The following is a 22,101-nucleotide window of genomic DNA, read 5'->3' as shown; positions in this document are numbered from 1 at the left end:
AATCGACAATGCAAATGGCGATTTTAGATTTTTATCTAAAACTTTAATATTTTGTAACCTTGACTTTTTATTAGGTGTCATAGTTCAATCCCGTAATTCTTTTGCTAACTCTTAGTATTTATCATTTCAGAACGACTCACGAATTCTTGTTTGGTGCTCTTGCTGAATTGGTTGATAATGCAAGGTATGTAGTCTTCAGGCTTATAGTCTTTGCTTGAAAACTTTTTTGGTCGTTGTGACTTTTGGTTTCTGAAGACTTGGGAGGAAGGCAATTCTGTAGCAAGCTGCAGCTCACTCCTGAGAGGCTTCTTATGCAAAAAGTATTTTTAATAGCACGTTAGTTGATACTTGCACTTTACTTGATTAACTTTAATTCATTCATTACTCTGTGTTCCAGCTTAAAAATAGTAAACTTATGACCTCCAAAGCTACCTTCCCTTGTGTATTAGAGCAAGATAATTACAGTGAAACGCAGGGAATTAAGATAGAAACTTAGGAATCAAATTAATGGGATGAACAAGCTCTGATTTAATTTGTGCTGCAGGACAGTACACCATCTAATGTCTTTGAAATTATGGCCAAGAGTTCTGTGTCTTCCCAAAACGTATGTTTTATTGTTAGATGACTCTAGTTGATCAAAGCATCTTCCACTGTTAGCAGCTGTGCTTGGAAGAAATCATTCTTCAGCACTGTGTTATACTGAATTTTGAGTGATGGATACCTAGAAATGTTACTGTGCAAGACTGAAAAGAGTTTGAGTTGGTTCAGAGATAAACAAATAGCAAAGTCCAAATCAAGATTCTGTTTATCATTATATTATGAAAATATTGTCTCAGTCTTGTTTCTGAATGCAAACATAAAATTCAGACACATTGTTTATTGACCAGGTGTTGATGACTAATGAAGGACTAAGAGGGTGAGTTGACAGTAGAAGTATTTTCTGAACAGATCCAGTTAATGAGCTTGCTGATAATTTTCTTTGTCTATCTATGTCTATACCATAAACCTGTACTATTATTACTTTTATTGTTATTATTCTCTGGACTGCTCATGGAAGTGTGCTATATAACAAGTTGTTTAACCAGAAAATTCCCATTGTGTTTCAATCCTGGTTGACTCATAATTTTTATATTCACTTTGAAAATGTTATAGCTTAATGAAACTGTGTTTGAATTTGCCACTTGTTAGCTTAGTGAGACCATGGTATGCTGTGGCAGACTGCTTTGTAGTATATTATATGGTGAACTGGAGAGTTCCTGGGAGTATGTGTTCCTGCTCATGCACACATTTTGCCAATCTTTCACATATTAGAAAATGTTTTTATATGTTTGGGAATAGGTACCTGTAGAGCTGTATGGATTTGAGGGGATTTTTTGCATTTAAAACCAATGAAACTCTCTGTGCCTCATTTTCCTTGCCTCCAGTTGGCAGAATTGGACTAGATTACTTCCAAACCTTTATGGATGCCTTCATTGATGACTGAACTTGTATTTCAGCTGATGGCTGGAGTATAATGGGGTGCCCTAACTTCCTTTCAAAGTTAGGGAGGATCAGATTATGGGTTTGTGAATCAGCCTGCTGACTGTAGTGTGTATACCGTGAGACCTGACTTTTCATAGGCTTTGTGGCAGATTATTGTTTTCCTTTTTTCCTCAGTATTTTGGTGAGAAGGAAAAATGGACGTTATTGGAACATTTTTTATGATTGCAATCAAATGAGTGAAACACAGATTTGAGTCATTTCTTAGTGTGTAAAGGGAAATGTTCTTATCCTCTAAATGTTTCAACTAAGAAATTTGTATTAAAAAAATGTATCCAGGTCCTGTGCGTCATGTGATTAAATAATTTGGAGCTCCAGAAGTGTTTCATAGACATATAAGGAAAATTGTGTTGCCCAGTTTGAAAGTATAGCTTTAAGGTACACCAAATTTCTGTATGATTTTCTGAAAATAGACTCAAAATTGTATGTATCCCACTTAAAATACTATGCATTTTGATGATTGATATTTCATATTCTCATTTGGATCTTGACTTTTTTCTTTTAATTTTGCAGAGATGCTGATGCCACCAGAATAGATATTTATGCAGGTGAGACAGACATCAGTCCTTTCTTCTAATGCCTAGTTCCTTTCAATGCATTTATTGCATGCCTAAGAAGAAATGAGTAGGAAATAACTGGTTGCTGGAACTTGGGCAGATGACATGATTACTCCAAGTCTTAGGTAGAAACAGGGCAGCCCTTGTCAGGCATGTAATAGAAACCAAAAATATCGGTGTAAAGAAACTAATATGGGGTGCCCAGATCTATAGATCTCTTTAAATAGCCACCAGGAGATTTATGGGGATGATGGAGTAGAGTAGTGGGGAGTGAAATAACCAAGTACCAGTGATTTTACTGGTTGGAGTTAGCAGGTGACCAGTTTGTAGCAGGTGACCTGCAGCCAAAGAGAGATCTTGTTGAAGGCCATTTTCTCCCTTTGCAACTTTGGTCAGGACCAGACCCAACTTGGAGAGTTGCTGGTGTCAATTGCATAAAACAGCTGAGTAACTGGGTTGATACAGAGGTTTGCAGAGGAGATGTTCTCAGACAGAGGTGTCAGGTAGGAAGGAGGGCTTCTTTGCTTGAAATTTAAAGATATTGTCAGCATCTACTGTTTTGCTTATTTAATTGGCTCTGCTGTTGGGCAGTAAGATCTTTTGTTTTTTTTCTAGAGTAGGTACAATAGTGGAAGAATTCTTAGTCATTATCCTTGGCCTTTTTTTTTTTTTTTAAATAGTTTGCTTTCTGCCTGTGCATTGTTTGTACCAGCATGTTTTTTGGTCTTTTGAATGCTAAAAATTTGCAAGTGGAATAGAGGAAGATGGTTTTTAAATCTAATTTGGCTAGCATGATCTGTTTTTCTGACAGACTTTACTGAAGTCTTCTGAAAGGTTTGAAGTAATATTTTAAGTAATACTGACTAGCTTCTGAGAAGACTTGAGTGTTTTTGTGGGACTATACAGTTACCAAATGACCCCTCTTCTTCTTCTTGGATCCATTTGATAAATGGGAACAAGTACACAACTAAGAAGTAATTCTCAGAACCTCCAGTGTCATATAATTAAGAAAAATCTCTGAGTTTTAATGAATTTCTCATGCCTGATGTACTTTGGAGCAAAGAAAATATTCAGAAGAGCTAAAACTCAGCTATACTGCTTAAATTCTGAAAGCCTTTGTTCAAAAGGCTCTGCCAAAGTGGTGGAAATAGGACTCCTTTTATTTTTAGAAGAAAGTAACAGGAAAAAGGGGCACAGCAGAAGAATGTTAAAAGATGGTTACTAAACCCTCAGGCCAGATGGAGGTGCCATTCCCAAGCTACAGTGTGTATCTTACATCTCATTATGCTTTAGTGAGGTGTAGTAACGGCTACCTTTGAAAGAAATGGCAGCTGTTTTAATCGTTGTACAGATGGCAAAGCAGAGAATGGGCCTCTACTCCAAGTGGTGTCAAAGGGACAAATCATTATAGCTAGTCTATTTGGAAGAAGCTTTTTAAAAAACATCATCTCTGTCTCCTCCTACTGCCTTTGGTGGGTGAATTTCAGCAAGGAAATTTAGTCCTTTACACTCAGAATGCACCAGAACAGCTGTATTTCACCGTAAATGAAAAAGGCCCAGGGTGCATTTAGTCTGTGCTCAGTGTTACTCCTGTCGTGCTTTGGGAGGAGTCTAGAGAGAATGAAGTGGGACCTTTGCTGAGTTCTCATGAGAGAACTTAGTCTCTAATTAGAGAGACAGTTAACACTCTACAGATGATTAGAGAACAGTAACTCGATCTTGAGGGAACTGTCAAGGCAGTTAAGGATTAAATGGTGTGATAGAAGCACTAAGCACTATAGCGTTTTGGAAAAAGACTTGATTTACTCCAAGTACCTCAAGATTGGGAGTCTTGGCTGAGGTCTCCTTAACTTCACACTTTTCTAACTCAGTGCCTTATTATTAACATATTCAACAGCAGGGAAAAAAGCAACTTCATTTTACAAGTAGAATAATAAAATTAGTAATATGTTAATACTATAAAGTTCTTGTTGTTAGTACATGGGAAAAAGTATTGCCCTGTCTCCCATTCTGAAACTAGGTTGATACTGAACTTGGAAATCTCCCCAGACATCAAAGGTAGCTTGAATTCACCATAATGTCACATTTTAAATGATTGTATTTAAACCTAAGAAGGGTGAGAAAGGAATCAATCAGTCTCTCAAAGTGTAGAGGTGTTCACTTATCCAAAGTATTCCAGTTAGATGGGGCGAGACCATAATGTGCCTGTCAGAAGTAGACTGTTTTTTTATTAACTTTCTCGACTTCCTTGGATAGGGAGTGCTACTCCTCAAGGAAAGATCCCTTTTGTGTTGCCAATTCAATGGTTAGTAAATGGAAAATTAGAGCGAATGTAACTGAAATGAATACTGCTCAAACAGATTGCAAAGTACGATGAACAACGTGGATGTCATTTTATTACGGTTTCTGCTCAGGACATTATTATATCATCTCTGACTTCTGACTTATAGCTCCATTTTACATCTCTTCTCCCGCTTCTTTCTTTTTCCTATCTTCTCCCCACTGGAGTTGGGTGGAGGGATGTCAGGCTAATTTGGAGAAGCCAGACTTAGCTATGTTGGGGGAAACTTAGCTGTACAGATTTCCAAACTGGTTCTGATAATCTTACATAGCTGCTACCGGGATCTGAAGCACAACTGCAAAGAAGGCAGTTTGGCTTTGCCCTCCCTGTCTTGCTTCCAAGATGTATGATGGGAGGGGGAGAATACAACTCCCAGCTGCTTAGACTCTCCTCTGTCCAGAACTCCCCCTCCTTCGTCAAAATCCTTGCTTTGGAGGCTTCAGATCTCACTCAGTTGAATGATTAGAGTAAGTATCAGGTGTTAGGAATGCATCTCTAACAGGTGGAATATCTGGGGAGATCGTTTTGAACAGGGAAACCTTCTAGTTCTTGCTTGCTCTAGCTCAGTGCTTCTCAGAGTGGTCCACCAATGGACAGTATTGGAATCACCCAGAAATGTGTTAGAAATGCAAATTCTCAGGTACTACCTCAGACCCACACAATTAGATTCTCCAGGGTGGAGCTTGTATTTTAACAAGCTCTTCAGGTGATTCTTAGGCACGCTACATTTTGCTCTAGCTGATACTCTTCTTAGTCTCCTTCCACTTAAACCCTCCTGCTTACCTGATGTGCTACAGAGAGTAGCATCCATTGGACTGTAAGCTCCGTGAAGGCAGTGCACATCTGCATTGTTCACTGATGTTATCGCAGAGCCAGGAACATAGGTAGTGCTCAGTAAATGTTCACTGAATAAATGAGTGATTGGGATCAGCATTGTAGCCAGGTGAAGACGCCACACTGCCTGTTTACAAAGTTGAAGTTACTGCTGTGTTAGCTAGTCTTTCTTGGCCCTAAGGTCAGTTGCACATGACCATCGACCTGGACAGCTGCTTACAGGCTGTTGGTCACTATGTAGCCAGGAGGATCCTCCACAGGTGGGTCTCCTACCATCATAAACCACATGAAAAAGCTTTGAAATGAAGTCCTTAAGCAAGAAAGGGATCTCAGATCCACTGTTAAGTGATGATTGTGTGTTAAAACAGTGTGCTGAGTCCTGTTCTAACAAACACAGGGGCCTAGAAGTAACTTCCTAGGTAGTGTTCAAGAAATGCCAGTAATCCTTGGGAACTTTTCAGATGCACTTGGTCTGAACCAGTTTCTAGATTTCAAAGCAGTCTTCGTGTACATTTTATGGCTCAAGTGTACAGTGTACAGCAAATGGCTCTGGGCTAGATTTAGAATACTTCTTTTCCTATGCTCTGTACCTGACCCAGTTTGAGTCTCCATGTGACACTTTGCTTCCTCCAGAAGGAAACTTTGAAGCCTTTTTGCATTTTTTTTGCACTCGCTCCTGCTTGCTAGGTTTCATTTGGATTCTCCAGACTCGAAGAGGCACTGCCACAAGGAGAAGTTTTCCTATCTACCAACAGTACTTCCAAGAAGGACCTTGCCCTTGAACTTTCAAGAAGCATTTGTTATTAATGTTTCAGCAAAGTTCAGCTTCCTGAACACTGAGTGATACTTGAAAATCTCTGTGGTTTATAGTACTTCTGAAATACTGCTTTAAATTACATTAACTAGTCCATTTAACAGAAAGTGGTCATGACTCATTTGAATCTTTAACCTGAGGGGAGGACAAAGAGCTTTCTAAACTGAGATTCCTCAGCTTAGATAAGTTGTATAAAGTTGGTGAACTGCAGCTTGGAGCAGACAAAAAAGTCCTCAATTAGGAGCTGGGCTCCAAAGCAGTCTTGAGCTTGTCCCCGTAGTACCTTACACAGACCTTCCTTTTAGTAGAAGTGCTGTCCTGATTCCAAGACCCGTGCTGTTCCTCCTTTGCCCGCCTAGTCCTCATCATTGGGTCAAAAGGCACCTTGGAAACTCTAGTCTTGCCCCCTTGCCTATTTGGGAATCTCCTCTCCAGTGTCTGTGACGTACTTGGACCCAGACTACTTTGAGTAACCTCTTGCCACTGCCGAAGACAGCTGCTGAAAGAAGAGGTTCTTCTGCTGGAATGGCAGCCACAGTCTGTTGTGTTCTCTTCCTCTTGGCCAGGAAGGCCTGTTGTAGCTGCTCTGTGTCTTATTGTCAAAGGACTGTTCCTCCTTCCAGTCCCAAGCAGGTCCAGCTGGGAAACAGGCAGCTCTCACTGCACCCTCTGCCTTCTCTCTCCTGGGTTGAGGAGCCATTTCAACGACCCATAGCAAGCAGGGGATACGATGATGAATATAGATAGCCCAGAAACGGCAGTTAGCCTGGGGATAGTCACATAGAGACATGGTACTTCATCATCTAGATAGCAGCTGCCACCACTGTGCCCATAGCATGTCTGGCTTGATCTCTTTGTCTGAAGGCTACCCCAAACTTAACCACAAAGGAGGTGTTCTGTTGAATTTGAGCAATGTTGATAAGGTACAGCATATAGTAGTTGGGGTATTTTAGTGACTTGAGGTCTATAGCAGAGGGCAGAGGTGAAAGTAATCCAGGTGGAGAGGGGCAGAAGGATGATTGAGGTATGTGTGAAAACATGCATATTCAGTGGTCCTGGGTATGGTTAGATGCTGAACCACTTATTCCCTGCCCTCCTTTTAGATTCTGCCAGGCTTTTTCAGTAACCAGAAAGCATTGGAGAACGTTTGGTGGGAATTCTTGCCCACAAGGGCCCTGATGTTTAACTTGCACTAGCTAGAACTGTTAGAAGGAGAAGCTAGGTTTGACTTGACCTTCTTGGACCAAGCTTCACATTGATCAACCTTCTGATCATATCCATGTTGTCGCCCACTGGTGGGTAACCACCCAGTAATGGCAGCTGCTTTTTTTACAGAAAGGCGAGAGGACCTTCGAGGAGGATTTATGCTTTGCTTTTTGGATGATGGAGCAGGAATGGATCCAAGTAAGCAAGATGATTGCTGCTTTTGGGGAAGATGTAACCATTTTTACAAATACTTATGTTAACCTGTTTTTCTGTTGCCTCACTATTGTGATTAGAAGATCCACCTGGGGAGAGAAGTCTGTTGCCACATCTCAGGCTTAATTGCACTAATGGATTTGCCAGGTCTTGTCCTAGCATGAGAGATAGGGTCTGGATGGCAACCTGAAGTCAGTCAGATTACCTGCCTCTTGACATTGTATTTATCAGCTTGCACCACATCCTAGAGCTGGAACTACAGCGGCCTCCCCTGGCCTTATAACCATGTTCTGGTAACAGAACAAAGTCAGTGATGGTGGTACTGACAGGCCAGTCAGAGGTTGCCTCCATTTGCCTCGTGGTTGTGAATTTCCTTGGACAGAGGTTTTTAATAGACAAACAGCCCTGCTTGGATTTATTAAGGCTCAGACCTTTGATTTTTCAGGAGCCTGGGAAAGAAATGGCAAACTTCTCACTTTCTCTTCTGCCTGCCACTTCAGGTGATGCTGCCAGTGTTATCCAGTTTGGGAAGTCAGCCAAGCGAACGCCTGAGTCCACCCAGATTGGGCAGTACGGGAATGGGTTAAAATCGTAAGTATACTAGAAGCCTGTCACAGGACTCAAAACAAAATCACTCATTGCTGTCATGCTTCTGTCCAGTGAAAACTTTCCTTTCTTGTCCCTCCATCATTGTAACTCTGGAACAGAAGGAAAGTCAGAAAGGAGTAGTGGTTTGGGGACTTACCAAGTGTTGTCCAGCCTAGTTTACTTCACAGATTGAAAAGTATGAACATCCGAAACCAGTTGGAGTGGGAGAAGTTGTAGGTTTCTCTTGGCACTGTGCTCTGGAACCTCTCCTCTTGTTGAAAATTCTTACTTTTGTCCTATCCTTGAGGATGCAAGTGATTGTTTTGTCGGCTTGGGATGTATTTGAGATGGTGAGGGGATCGCTTCATAGCCCAGCGGTGTTCCCTGAGCACATGCCACATGTCACACTTTGGGCTGGGCACTGGGGATCCAGGGTGAGTGAGAGAGACCCCCGAACCCTCCTTCGCAGAGGACATGGTCTCGACTCACATGTCCTGCTAGGCCCTGTAGCAGGGGCCTACCTAATGTCTTCAAATCCCTTGAGACTTCTTTCTCAGTCCTTGGTTCCCACTTGTTTGGTGTTTGGAATGTGTTGTTCTGGTTTTGAGTGAAGCCCCAAGAGAAGGGTTTCTATTTCTGAAATGCTCACTTCCAGCTGTACATACCTTTGGATGGAATAAGATTTAGTGGAATTGGAGTTTGTACCAATGGAATTCTGGGTCACGTTTCCAGTCCTGCTGTGGAAATGTGTTGTTTTGTTTGAAATAGGGCGTTGGTTTGGTCAGTCAACAGCATCAGTTGTCCCTCACGTGCAGCGTGCTTTGGGTGTGTGGGGAAGAAAGTGCTTTCAAAGACGTCAGGAACCTGGTACCTCGACTTTTTGATTTGTCTCTCAGGGCAGGAACCAAATGGTAATAACAAGCACTTACCATGTGCCAAGCACTGTGCTAAAAACTTTGCTTGGAAATCTCGTTTAATCCTCACTATAGCCCTATGTGGTGGAGGTACTATTATTCTCATTTTCAGATGAGAAAATTGAGGTTTATAGGGGTGAAGTGACTTGCTGAAAGATGTAAAAATGCCCAAGTGTAGAGCCGAGACATGAACCAGGTCTTACTGACTTCAAAGCTGGAGCTGCTGTCTGTCTCACTTCAGTCAGACAAACTGACGTTTAAATCTCATCTCAGCCACTTAATTACTTCTCTGAGCCTCAGTTTCCTCCTTTGTAAATTGGGATTATAATACATACTGAGTAAGATAAGGATTAAATGCTATTATTGCTGTAAGAGCCCTAGCCTGGTTTCTGGCTTCTATTTTATTTCTCCTTCTTTAATCCTTCCATGGCAGATTCCTGGCCTGATTCAGTGAGTCTGGGTTATGGCCTAGGAATCTGTGTTTTTCATAGGCTCCCCAGGTGATTCTGATGTGGGTGATCCTAAGTCCCCAGTAACTGAGGTCTCCTAGAGTCAGTGTGATGTAAGAAACTCTGACTTGCCATCTGGATTGTAGGCCAGCCTGTTCCTGCCTGGTCTTATCAATTCTGTGGCCTCAGGCAAGCCATTTCACCTCTCTGAATATCTGTTTCCTAATCCAGAAAATGGGGTTCTAATCTGTGACATTCTCCCTTACATGGCAAGTTTTAGGTGCAAATGAAATGTGACTCTGAAAGTGCTTAGAAGACTGGGAAGGAAAGCATACCAAAGTTGAGAGTGTTGTCATTAGCACAGTTTAGTAGACCAGCTTTTGTAAAGAACCCATTGAGATGGAGCCATCTAGTGTTCAGAGTGTATTAATTTTGAAACCAATTCAGAAGTTGAAAAAATTTCAGGAAGAAGTGATTTGTGGTGCGAATAGGGCTGAGAAGCAGGGAAGCCAGCAAAGAGGTGGCATTTTTGGATTGTTGCTATTCAGCCTACAAGGTCAGAATCAAAGACAGAGGGAAGAAAGAGGCACAAAGAGAGTTTTTGCCCAATTAGGGCAAGAGTAAGCTTTGACAGAAGGCAAGGTAACGTGCCTCATTTTGCCACCAGTAAGCTTCAGAAAGGAAGGAGGAGGACTGTGAAAACGTCAGGGGAAGGAGCATTGCCAGCACCTTGGGAACTGGAGGAGAAGCAGAACTTGGCAGCCCCCAGGGTGTCTGGATAGTGTCCTGGGAGTTCTCCTGAGCATTTGGGGAAATGGGACATGGCATTCATTTGTGTGCTTGGCCTGCCAGCCTGGTTTGTGTTTGTATATAAAAGAGAGTAATATGACTTCCCACTGCCGTCACCTCCCTGGGCTATTATAAGGACTAATGAGATAATAGCCATAAAGCCCCAGAAGCTGCTCAGAAGAAAGGAGCTAAACAGCCTCATTGTTTGGTGGGCAGTCTTCCTATCGGTGCTTCATGCTTTTGCCCTGTTCCATGCTGCTTAGAAAGGCCTGTCCTTGCCTGCTTCTCAAGGATGGTTTAATGGGGCCAAACAGAGAAAGGAAGCAGTTGATTCCATTCAGCCTTTTTCCTTGTGGAAGTCAGCCTCAAGGCACATTTCCCAGAAACCTGTTGTGTCCCAAAGCAAGGACCTGCCTGTGTCAAAATGAACTTGAGATGACAAAACAACTCTGAGACAGAAGATGACTGTAGTTATAGGACATGAGCTAATTATAGGCCTCGTCAGAAACTGTGGTCAAGAATTATATTTTGTGTGGTTAGCCTCTACATTTGGCTGAGCCTTGGGGTCGTACTGTTTTTTTTTTTTTTGAGGACTTGTGAGCATAGGCAGTGGGCTGTTCCCTTGATGGTGCTGCCAGTTGATGAGTGGAGAGGAGGGGTGTTTGTCTCAGCAAAGGAAGGACAGGATGGGAACTGGATGTGGTCAGCATGGAAGATGATGTGTTGAAGGTATCAGTTACTGGACTGAAATCTGACGGTGGCACAGTCAGAGGATACAGCAGCCCTTGTGTAGCTGGGATGAATCTGGAGCACGGGCGGTAGGGTTTCTTGTTATCGTTGTGGCGATGGGCTGGGGGTAAAACTAACCTGGGGCTGGTGATGGGTGGTGAACGGGCCCTAGAAGGGTTGTGAGAGAGCCCTGTGCAGTAGGTAAGTGTGGTTGAGAAGGTTATAGGGAAAGGCTAAAGCCAATGGAAGAGCAGAGGGAGGAATATCGGGTGAGAGGAGAGGGAACGAGGGCTGTGGAACTCAGCTCAGGGTCCTCGGACCCAGGGAGGCCTTTAGGAGAGCCCTCAAAAGGTGGTTTCAGTTACATCCAGAGGGTGGATTTGTTTCTTTTTCAGATGAGTTTTTGAATCCCTAGGAGAATAACCCATTTCTGCTTCCCTTTCAGGGGCTCAATGCGCATTGGAAAGGATTTTATCCTCTTCACCAAGAAGGAAGACACCATGACCTGCCTCTTCCTGTCTCGTACCTTTCACGAGGAGGAAGGCATTGATGAAGTAGGTCCCATCCTTGTGGTCCCAGTCACCATTCCACCTTTCCTGTGTCTGCCCAGGCTGTTTTCGTGGGTCATTTGCAGTGCTGGGCTCATTGGGGTTGCTGGATTACAGCTGTGCCCCCTGTTATGGGATTAGCTGGTTGGGTGAATTGGTTGAGGGGTTAAGGTAGCTATCTTAATGTGAGAGGAAATAAAAATCTCAAAGCTTCAGAGAATAGTTGTCCTGTTTCTGAGAATGAGGCCATTAGCTGGCAGGAAACAAGAGTTGGATTTGCAGGTCCCCTAGATCTGCAGCTTGAATTCAGTCTGGGGGTGAGGGGGTGGTGTCACTATGGAGAGTTGTTTTATCAGGGGTGTACTTTGGGCTTCCATGACTATGGGTGGAGACCACAGATGGCAGTAATAATAGGAACAGCACTGTCTTTGCCATATGATGGTGATTTTGTGGAATGTGCTATGAGCGCATTTTCCTTTTGAGGAATTGTGTTGCTCTAACCATCTATATCAGAGGCTACAACTCAGATACCTACAGGGCCTGGACAGGCAGTGAAGCAGGTGAGCATATGGAAAACATCAACATAAGGTTTTTGCTAAATGGCAGCTGACACTCAGCCCCAGCTGATTATTACTATGCTGGAAGGAAGGCCCAACGAGTCTAGACTATTCTGATTTTAAAACATTTTGGTAATTATGTAAGCTAAACATATGCTCACCTGATTCTCTTTGTGGCTCAGATATCTGCAAAGCTGGTCTGGTGAGGTCTGTGCCCCTCCTTGAGGGGATCAGGGAAGGCCTTGGTCTGCCCAGCCTCACCCTGGACTCTTAGCAGCTCCTTTCACGTGTGAGAAATGGAGGCCAGAGCTTGAGAGAGGGGCTGAGAGGGTCTGCAGAGAGAGATCCATGGCTGTCACATAAACAGATAGGTGAATTCAGTCAAAGCTTCAACAAGTCAGCTCTGTTGGTTAGCTTTGATTAAATTTGTAGTGGTCCTATTTAGATGTGAGCCTAAATCTTAGCAAATGAGTTCATGCTGGGAATGAAAGGCTGTCTTTTTCTGCCATCTTTACTTGGCAAGCCGGTGGATTTGTTGGCATTTTAGTGCAGTTTGTCAGTGCTCAGCATACTTGGAGCGAGAGAAGTGCTGCAGCTGAAAAGAGCGAGCTCCTGGGAGAAGGTAGGGCAGGAGAGCTTAGCCTCAGCTGAGGTTTTCAGGAGTGTTTCCTGATGGACTGAGGGTGGCAGGAGGAGGGTGTTCAAGTCAATAGAAATATTCAAGTCTATTCAAGGCCCTGAGAGCTGGTGAGGGCTGTGGCAAGGGACTTGGCAGAGGGGCCACTTGAAGAAAGGTGGTGCCTGGAGAGCGAGGAGGGCCAGGTCAGGCTTGACCTTAGGGCCTTAGTGAGCATGTGGGACTTTATTAAAAGCAACCATTAAAGGGAATTTAAGCGAGGGTATGGCAGTATCAGATCCTCTTTTAAAAAGATAAGTTTTGTTATTGTGTGGTGACTGGATTGGAAAGATTAGGGTGTTGGGGTGGACCGCTTGAGAAGCCCTGGCTGTGTATAGCCTGGTGGGACTCGCAGCAGGGAAGTGAGAGAAAGGAGTTGTCATCTCTTCAGCATGTGGGACCCACAGATTGGTGTTTGATCAGTGGAGCGGAGAAAGGCGAAGGAGGGGTCATAGATGACTCAGGTGCCGGGGTGGCAGTTGTGGGGAGTGGTGGGCTGTCAGGAGCTGGGGAAGAAGGGAAGAGGCGCAGTTTGGAGGGCAAGAGTGTAAGTTTTGTCCTGGACATACAAAATTAAGTCTGGTTCTGGAGCTTGAGGGAGGCCTGGGCTCCAGGATTCTTGTTAGCAAATGAGCTCACCTGAAGGAGTGTGTAGAGTGAGAAGAGGACCTGGGATCGCATGCATGCTGACATTTAAAGGCCAGGGAGAGGAGAAAGCGGCAAAAGAGACAGGAGTGGCCAGAAGGGTAGGAGGAAAACCAGGAGAGTGGTGGCATTGAAACTAAAGGAGAAGTATTTTGATGGCAGGGATGGGTGCCAGTGGAAGTGAATGCCCACAGTTAAAAGTAATGCCAGTGTCACCTGGGACTGCTGTGAAGAATGGGAGGTGCAGAGTGAGGTACAAATTTACAGAACACAAATGGAACTCAATTCCCTTGGTGAAAAAGCTAGGTTGAAATTTTTTCCTTACTTGGTGCTAGAAGGTCACTGTTTTGGATTGTACTCTAATGCGAACTCAGCCAAGATTTCAAAATAAGATCATTTTTGGCTGGGTAGGAATGTGTCTTGTCTAAACCAGCCCTAGGCTTGAATACTACAGGCATGAAGCTTCTTAGAAACCAGCAAAATGTCTCAGAACTCTTAATAGTTTATCACTTCGGCCCTTTTTAAAATACAATGTCCCTTTTTACTCAGGGTGGGCCATGTGATTTGAACGTCTGAGGTACCTGGACTCGTTTGCTGTAACAGGGAATCGCAGCAGTCAGCCATCGCAGGACTCCTTGGGCAGCTGGCTGGGGAAGGGGAAGGAGCACGTTGAGGCTTCTGGGCAAGTGGGTTTTTGAACAAAGAGTAGCATTTTTTTTTCCAGCTTTATTAAGGTATAATTGACAAGGGTAGGATTTTTAAAAACGTTAGTTAGACATAAGATTAAATTCTGTACATATGGAAGAGTGTATTAAAATATATGTACAGTTGAGAGAATAATTATCAAGTGAACACCCAAATAGCCACCATCAGAGACTGATGCTAGAAGTTCCCAGTGTACTCCTCACTGATCATATTCCTTATGGCACCTCTGAAGGAACTGCCTTCAGGTGACTTTTGTGATAATCATTTCCTTGTTTTCCTTTATAGTTTTGTCACCTGTGTATGCATTCCTGAATAATAGTTTAGTTTTGCCTTTTTATGAATTTTTTATAAATGGACTCATACTGTACGTTTTTTTCTGTATTTTGTTTCTATCATGTAACATAGTGAGATTCATCCATGTTGATGCTAGCAGCTGTTAGTTTGTTCATTTTTGTCACTGCTCAGTGATCCATTGTATAAATATACTACAGTTTAATTTATCCACTCTGTAGTGGATGTTTGTGTTATTCTTACACGTTTGCTTGTACACATGTACAAAAGTTTCTCCTAGGATATATATTTGGGAGTAGAATTACTGAGTTATAGGTTATGTTTATGTATATCTTCAGATTCGCTAGATAATTGCAAATATGTTTTCCTTAGTGGAAAGAGTAGAATTATTACCAAATTAGGAAAATGGCCAGGGGCATCCCAAGCAGGGTTCTCCAGAGACCCCCGGGGAACCTAGGGATGTGAGGCTGAGTCTTGGGAAGGGGCAGAAGCCACAGAGTCTCTGGCGCCAGGCTGTGGAGCTTCAGGGCAGTGTGCAGCCACTGGGGGGAGGGACAAGATGGATGCACATTTTGGGAGAATGCTGTTCTGGGGCCTCCCTCATAGTGTGTGCCTGTGCTTACTTCAAAGGTGATAGTCCCATTGCCCACCTGGAATGCTCGGACCCGGGAACCTGTCACAGACAATGTGGAGAAGTTTGCCATCGAGACAGAACTCATCTACAAGTATTCTCCCTTCCGCAATGAGGAGGATGTGATGACTCAATTCATGAAGATTCCTGGGGACAGTGGTAAGTAGGCTTTGAGCCTCCAGCCCCTAGAATCCGGGAGCTCCAGAGCCACGAGTGGTGTGGGGATGGGCTGGGGGCACCCGGCGGAATGAAAGGAGGATTTCTATTCCTCAGGAACACTGGTGATCATCTTCAATCTCAAACTCATGGATAATGGAGAGCCGGAGCTAGACATAACATCAAATCCAAGAGATATCCAGATGGCAGAGACTTCCCCAGAGGGCACGTGAGTGTGGCTGGGAAGGGAAAGAAATCTTGGAACTGGTATTCATTGTCTCAGGAGAAAAAGCTCAGAAGGTGACTTCAGGGAGAGAGGGGAGAGCTCATTCCCTGGATTTCCCGCTATGAGACTTGATGGAGCTGAGAACTCCACGTCTTCTTGCCACAAGGCAGAAGGGATGAATAGAAGGACAACAGATCCTCAGCTAAGCCAAAAGTAAAGATTGCTGATCCCTTGCTCCAACTCCTTGATTTGACAGAAGAAGAAACTGAGGCCTAGAGAGGGGAGAGGAATTGCTGGGTCTATGGTGGGGCAGTGGTAGGGCCAGGTCAGGTGTCTGTTGGGCGCCTGTGCTGGGGATGTGAGGGGGGGCGGGATGTGGTGCCCGCGCTGAGGAAACACCCCTTCAGGGTGGCAAGAGAAGCCGAGATGCGAGGTGGAAAGGTGGAGGACCTGCAGAGAGGCTATCCTACTGTATTCTTGATCAGGTTGGTTTTAGGGTGGGTGATAGCACTCCTCCTTCCTGCCCCCCCTAGGAAGCCAGAACGGCGCTCCTTCCGCGCCTATGCTGCTGTGCTGTATATTGATCCCCGGATGAGGATCTTCATCCATGGGCACAAGGTGCAGACCAAGAGACTCTCCTGCTGCCTGTACAAGCCCAGGTAGGGGCCTGCCCAGCCTGGCCTGCTGTTTCTCTTGGGCCAGGGCAGGGCCTGGCCGCATTTCTTTGGGGGCATTGTTGGAGTGATGCCAGATGAGAGGCTCTGACAGCGTTGACTGCATTTGGGCCTTTAAGCTGCTTGTAATTTACTGTGGAGACACTTCTGGGTCCTGAGGGAGGGACAGAGGTGGCTGACAGGCTGTGGAGGTTGGCTGGCCAAGCTCTTTGAGTGTGAGTGCCTTCTGTGATGTGGAAGGTTCCTTGCCTGGCACAGTGAGCTGTCTGAGCCTCTTACTTCAGGGCTGAGGGGCCCTTAGACGCTATACAGAAAACAGAGGCCCTGGCTGATTGCTGAGGTTTGTTGCTGCTGTGGGATTAGTGACAGACCTGGTGAGTAGTCAGGTTGCTTATCAAAGACGGAGCAGGACACAAGGGGCAAGTGGAATAAGGAATTGAGTCTTTTTGTTAAAATAAACTTGGCTTTGACTCATCACAAGGGGCCAGGATGGTACAGCTTGGTAGGAGGCAGGAAGGCAGGGTGCTTTCCGCCCTGCCCCACTGCTGCTTGGGCCCTCAGGTTGCTTTTTCCTCTGTTCAGGATGTATAAGTACACGTCAAGCCGTTTCAAGACACGTGCAGAGCAGGAGGTGAAGAAAGCCGAGCATGTAGCGCGGATTGGTAATGCTCCCCCTGTGTAGTAGGGGTCAGGTGGGCGTCGTCTGGGGGACTCTGCTTCATGCCAAAGCAGGATCCAGGAAAAAGCTCTGTCGAACACTCAGGAATAGGCTGTCCTCTTGAACCGCTGGTCCGGTTCCTCTTGTTCCCCTCCCCACAACGTGCCAATCCCCTCAGCAATTTTTCTCCCCAGGCTCTACTTTCTCTTCTTCAGCCATTTATAGGAACTTAACTAAAACAATGTTGATTCCTCCTTGGTTTGCCCAGAGTGAAGAATCCCACACTGTCCTCTGGCCCACATACTTGTGAAATTGGTTTTTCTGACTCCAGGGCAGAAATCTCGATGTCTCTCATGCCGACAGGGCTTATTGGCTGCTTGATGGAGAGTGACTGGCTGAGGACTTTGATAGCTTCCAGCTCTTGCTGAGAGTTTAACTCTGGTTGCTTTGGGCAGTTTTTGACCTGTTCTGCTTCACTTGTAAAGTTTGAAAAGCAGATCTCTGGTATAAATACTGCTTGTTTTCCTTGGGGCCTCCTTGCTTGTCCTCTTTGAATCGACCGCAGTCCAGGCAGGGAAGTTTCTCTCGGAGCTTTCCTGTTCCTTGACAGTGTACATAGGTCTTGTCCAGCAAGGACTGCTCTGTGGGATCCAGGAGGGATGACTAAGAGTTTTGAACCTTTGAATTCCTTATCATGATTTCTTCTGGGTTTCAGCTGAAGAAAAGGCACGGGAGGCAGAGAGCAAAGCTCGGACATTAGAGCTACGCCTAGGTGGAGACCTCACACGAGACTCCAGGGTAAGGCCCCAGATCTGTGCAGCTGTTTTCCAGCATTAGGATCCCAGAGTTGGCTTTTCTCCAGCATTTCTGGCATTAGAATCCCAGAGGTGGCCTTGCTCAGCCCCAGGCCAGTCATGAATTCCTTGCCCTACAGCTGAAAAAAGGGATGTTATAATGTTCCTATAATCACTGTTGAACACACTGTATGGCAGAATCTTGGCTAATCATTTCAACATCCCAGCAACTTTATGAGGTGGACACTGTTAGTATTCTTAGTCTATAGAAAGAGAAGTTGAGGGGTCGGCCCCATGGCGTAGTGGTTAAGTGCACGCGCTCCGCTGCTGGCGGCCCGGTTTCGGATCCTGGGCGCGCACTGATGCACTGCTTCTCTGGCTGTGCTGAGGCCGCGTCCCATATAAAGTGGAGGAAAATGGGCACGGGTGTTAGCCCAGGGCCAGTCTTCCTCAGCGAAAAAAGAGGAGGATAGGCATGGATGTTAGGTCAGGGCTGATCTTCCTCACAAAAAAAAAAAAAGAGAGAAGTTGAAGTGAAGAGGGTCCCTTGCCCCAGGTTGTACTCAGTAGTAAGGGTAGAGCAGTTCTCTACCCCTCCAGGTCAGACACACACCTCCATAGACTATTGTTTCAGTTGGAGGTGTTTCCTCCTTCATGTCAGTGAGCCTGGTCATTTGAAACACAGCTTTTGAGTTTGTCCCCAGCAAGGGCCATTTTCTTTAGAAAAGAAGTAAATCTCCAGGTGTTTTTTGCATCCATGTGATTTGAGAAGTTTTAAATGTGTTGTTATATTACTTACCTTGGCCCAAAGCACCTCCTCCCCTCACTTGGTGCTGACATACATTTCCAGGTGATGTTGCGGCAGGTCCAGAACACAGCCATTACCCTGCGCAGAGAAGCCGATGTCAAGAAGCGGATCAAGGAGGCCAAGCAGCGGTGAGTGCCAGGGCTGGCCTTTGGTCTCTTAAAATTATGTAGCTTTTGTACTGATTATTGACAATTAAAAAGCTTGAGGAATCCCTCCCCGCCCCATGAGGTTGCCATTCTGTCACAAAGATTGCTTTAAGAAAGCCATTAATGTTGGGAACCAAAATGCTTGTCAAATGCCCACTGTAGGAGAGAGGTTTTTCCTAGCTCAGTTCTTTCCTGGGCTAGGAAAAGGCAGGGCAGGGCCAGCCTTCCTGACTGGCGACTGTCTCACCTTACTTTCTTCCCTTCCGCCTTTCCCCTTCTTGCCTCTTCCCTTCCCCCCTCTCTGCCTTCTTTTCCTTTTTTCTTTTTATTTAAAGGATATATAAAAAGCTTATTATATAAAATTTGTAAAATATAGAACATTTAAGACATAATTTTAAAACTCCCTTATACTTCTATCACCTGGTGATATCTACTCTTAATTGTTTATCGCTGGCTACAAATGTAGAATCATGCTATAGATTGAGTTCTGTACCTTTTTCATCTAGAATGCACATTTGTCCTAGCTCATTAAATTATCTCCAATGTCCCATCTCCATGTCTGGAGCCTCTCCAGGCTCTGGGCCTTGAATTCCTGGCTGGTTTCTTCTTGGCCTCCTCACCACAGGTGTAGGTTTCAGGTTTCTTCTGTCTGAGTCAGTCCACTGCTCATCCATCTGCTTTTCAGCGTCCACGATTTTTGGACATTGAGCACATGATGGTCTCTTCTCTCACTTACGTGTTGATTGTTTTTGTGAATTTTTGCCTTTTTAAAATTAATTACCGTCACATTAGTGCAGTAGGTATGCAGATAACCTTGTGTTTATTCCACTGTGTAACTGTCTTTGCAGAGATTTGCAGCAGCTTTACAGTATCTCATTCAAATCCATCCCTGTTTTGTTACCAAAAGCCAAAGTTGCATGCTTTTAATTAGAGATGCTTAGAGTCACTGCACAGTGCATATCCCTACCAAGTGTAACAGGTTACACATTGAATGGAAAAGCGAAACTTTTTGCTTAACACATCTCAAGTTTAAGCTTAAGCTTAACACATCTTAAACACCATAGTGTTTGTGTGTTAGTGGTTGATCTGTTTGAATTTATCTTTTGTCTTCTCAGAGCACTTAAAGAACCTAAGGAACTGAATTTTGTTTTTGGGGTCAACATCGAACACCGTGACCTGGATGGCATGTTCATCTACAACTGTAGCCGCCTGATCAAGATGTATGAGAAAGTGGGTCCACAGCTGGAAGGCGGCATGTGAGTACTGCCCAAGGAGGGCTTTCCAGCCCAAGGCTGATGGCGGGAGGGTTCTGGTCAGTAGGTTAACAGAGCTGTGTCTTCTTTCCTGCAGGGCATGTGGTGGGGTTGTTGGGGTCGTTGATGTTCCCTACCTGGTCCTGGAGCCTACACACAATAAGCAGGACTTTGCTGATGCCAAGGAGTTCCGGCACCTGTTGCGGGCGATGGGGGAGCACCTGGCACAGTACTGGAAGGACATTGCCATTGGTAATGCCCATTCTCTTCACTTCCAGCCTTAGGATACTCTCACTGCCTAAGGAGGTGAATTTAGGAGGAGCCAGAGGCTGGCTCCTAACATGATGTGTGGGTGTTTGCCTTGTAGCCCAGAGGGGAATTATCAAGTTCTGGGATGAATTTGGCTACCTCTCTGCCAACTGGAACCAGCCTCCATCCAGCGAGCTGCGTTACAAACGCCGGAGAGCTATGGAAATCCCAACCACCATTCAGTGTGGTAAGTCGGTGGTTGGAACCTCCTTCTGACTCCTTTCCATCACAGTCCACGGCCCTCTTCTCTCCGTCTCTGTGCTGGCCTCCTGACTGGACTGACATTAATGGACTTAGGGTCCCACTAGGGCTATGAGTCTGTTTAATGATGGCCGTGGGAACTCAGCCTTGTGGCTGGGCTTACTCGGTTTGGTGCCAGATTGTTAATAGTGTGAGTGATGACTGAGCCAAGATCCTGCTGGAGGAGGAAGAGGGGCTGGGGGCACTGAGAATCCACGATGTAAAGTTTCCATCCTTGCTGGAATCACTGTTCCTGAGAAGAATTACCGTTGTGTAAGGAAGGCAGAGTTGGAGCCAGAGTGCGATCTTCGCACGGAAAGTCAGGGGCATCTTTGCCTTGGGCCTGGCTGGGAGGAGCCTGATCACAAATATTGTTGGTGGACATGGCTGATGTTTGTGGGGGTGTTTTCTGTGTCACAGATTTGTGTCTGAAGTGGCGGACCCTCCCCTTTCAGCTGAGTTCTGTGGAAAAAGATTACCCTGACACCTGGGTTTGCTCCATGAACCCTGATCCTGAGCAGGACCGGTGAGCACTGTCTCTAACAGGGAGATTGTGGGTATTTCCCCACTTCCCTGTGTTCTCTCCACTCTTTGGGTAAATAACTCACTATGCTTCTCGAGGTCAGTGCTTATATCCTTACATCTCTGTCTTGCTGCACGTAATAAGTGCCCCAGAAATAACAATAGATGTGTGTCCTGCAGTGAGTATTAACTCCATGCACTTGGGAACTCTGAGGTGATTGCTCTGGTGAGAGACAGAATGGCTTGGCTGAGGAAGAAGGACCCTGCCCTACCTAGAGCCCTGTTTGGCACAGTCTCTCTAGCACCTTCTCTCTACAGGTGTGAGGCTTCTGAACAGAAGCAGAAGGTTCCCCTGGGGACATTCAGAAAGGACCTGAAGACACAGGAAGAGAAGCAGAAGCAGCTGACAGAGAAAATTCGCCAGCAGCAGGAGAAGCTGGAGGCCCTGCAGGTGTGTGGGTCATGGGCAGTGGGCAGAGCCAGGCTGTGTCAGGGCTCTGTCCGGGATGGGACAGGAACCCTCAGTGGCTCCCCTGTTCCCTCAGGCCCAGTTTCAGCCTTCACTCACCCACAAGTGCTGCCAGAGCTTTCCAACCCCAACCTGCAGGCACTGACACCTGGGTTTGAACCCAGGTGTTCATTTAGAGTGTTTTAAAACTCCAGAAAATAAAGATCCTACCTTAGAGGTAACCACCATTAACTACATATCCTTCCAGTTTTTTATGACTGCTTACAGACACAAAAATACATATAGAAATATGGAGATCATGACGTGTGTCACATGACGTACACACACATATATCTTTTAGTGCATAATTATTTTCTTGGGGTAATTTTCTAGAAGTGACTTTGAAAGGGTTTGTAAAATTCTATGGCTTTTTATAACTATTTCCAAATTACCCTTCAGAAGATGTATTAATTTCTGTTCTTTACCAGCAGAACATTTATTTTAAAATGTTTTTGCAACTTTGATAGGCAAAGATCTTATTTGAATTTCTTTCATATTTCTAAAATTGGAGAATTTTTTCATGTGTCTATGTTTCTTTTAGAATTGCTTATTCTATTTTTTTTTCTTAATTGATTTATCAGGCTTTCTGGTTATATTTATGATATTAACCCTTTATCATATTTCTTACAAACCCTTTTCCCTTTCTGGCTTCTGTGTCTGCGCAGATGCTCTCACTAACTTGGATGTCGTCTGCATGCATTCCTGTCTGCTGAATCCCACCTGTCCTTTCTGGCCTCGTCCACAGGCCTTTCCCACCTTTTTTTGCTTCTTTAATAGGAAT

At 44.8% G+C, this 22,101-nt stretch overlaps 1 protein-coding gene across 4 annotated transcripts in view; it reads left to right on the top strand.

The window, feature by feature from the left end:
* MORC2 (MORC family CW-type zinc finger 2) overlaps nt 1-22,101 on the top strand; it is a 39,588-nt gene that overhangs the window by 8,494 nt on the left and 8,993 nt on the right. For all 4 annotated transcript variants that reach the window (XM_058531794.1, XM_058531792.1, XM_058531791.1 and 1 more), the window contains exons 2-17: nt 131-184; nt 2,053-2,087; nt 7,421-7,489; nt 8,005-8,095; nt 11,419-11,527; nt 15,026-15,185; nt 15,300-15,411; nt 15,942-16,067; nt 16,665-16,744; nt 17,456-17,538; nt 18,385-18,470; nt 19,604-19,744; nt 19,839-19,993; nt 20,109-20,237; nt 20,711-20,816; nt 21,131-21,263. In XM_058531794.1, coding sequence (XP_058387777.1) covers nt 131-184; nt 2,053-2,087; nt 7,421-7,489; nt 8,005-8,095; nt 11,419-11,527; nt 15,026-15,185; nt 15,300-15,411; nt 15,942-16,067; nt 16,665-16,744; nt 17,456-17,538; nt 18,385-18,470; nt 19,604-19,744; nt 19,839-19,993; nt 20,109-20,237; nt 20,711-20,816; nt 21,131-21,263 — 1,669 coding nt within the window. The remainder of the gene's footprint in view (nt 1-130; nt 185-2,052; nt 2,088-7,420; nt 7,490-8,004; nt 8,096-11,418; nt 11,528-15,025; nt 15,186-15,299; nt 15,412-15,941; nt 16,068-16,664; nt 16,745-17,455; nt 17,539-18,384; nt 18,471-19,603; nt 19,745-19,838; nt 19,994-20,108; nt 20,238-20,710; nt 20,817-21,130; nt 21,264-22,101) is intronic.

This window comes from Diceros bicornis, chromosome 35, assembly GCF_020826845.1.
Source record: "Diceros bicornis minor isolate mBicDic1 chromosome 35, mDicBic1.mat.cur, whole genome shotgun sequence".
In the NCBI taxonomy this organism is placed as follows: domain Eukaryota; kingdom Metazoa; phylum Chordata; class Mammalia; order Perissodactyla; family Rhinocerotidae; genus Diceros; species Diceros bicornis.
Note: the sequence above shows the minus strand (reverse complement) of the source record. Positions and strands in the feature narration are given on the sequence as shown.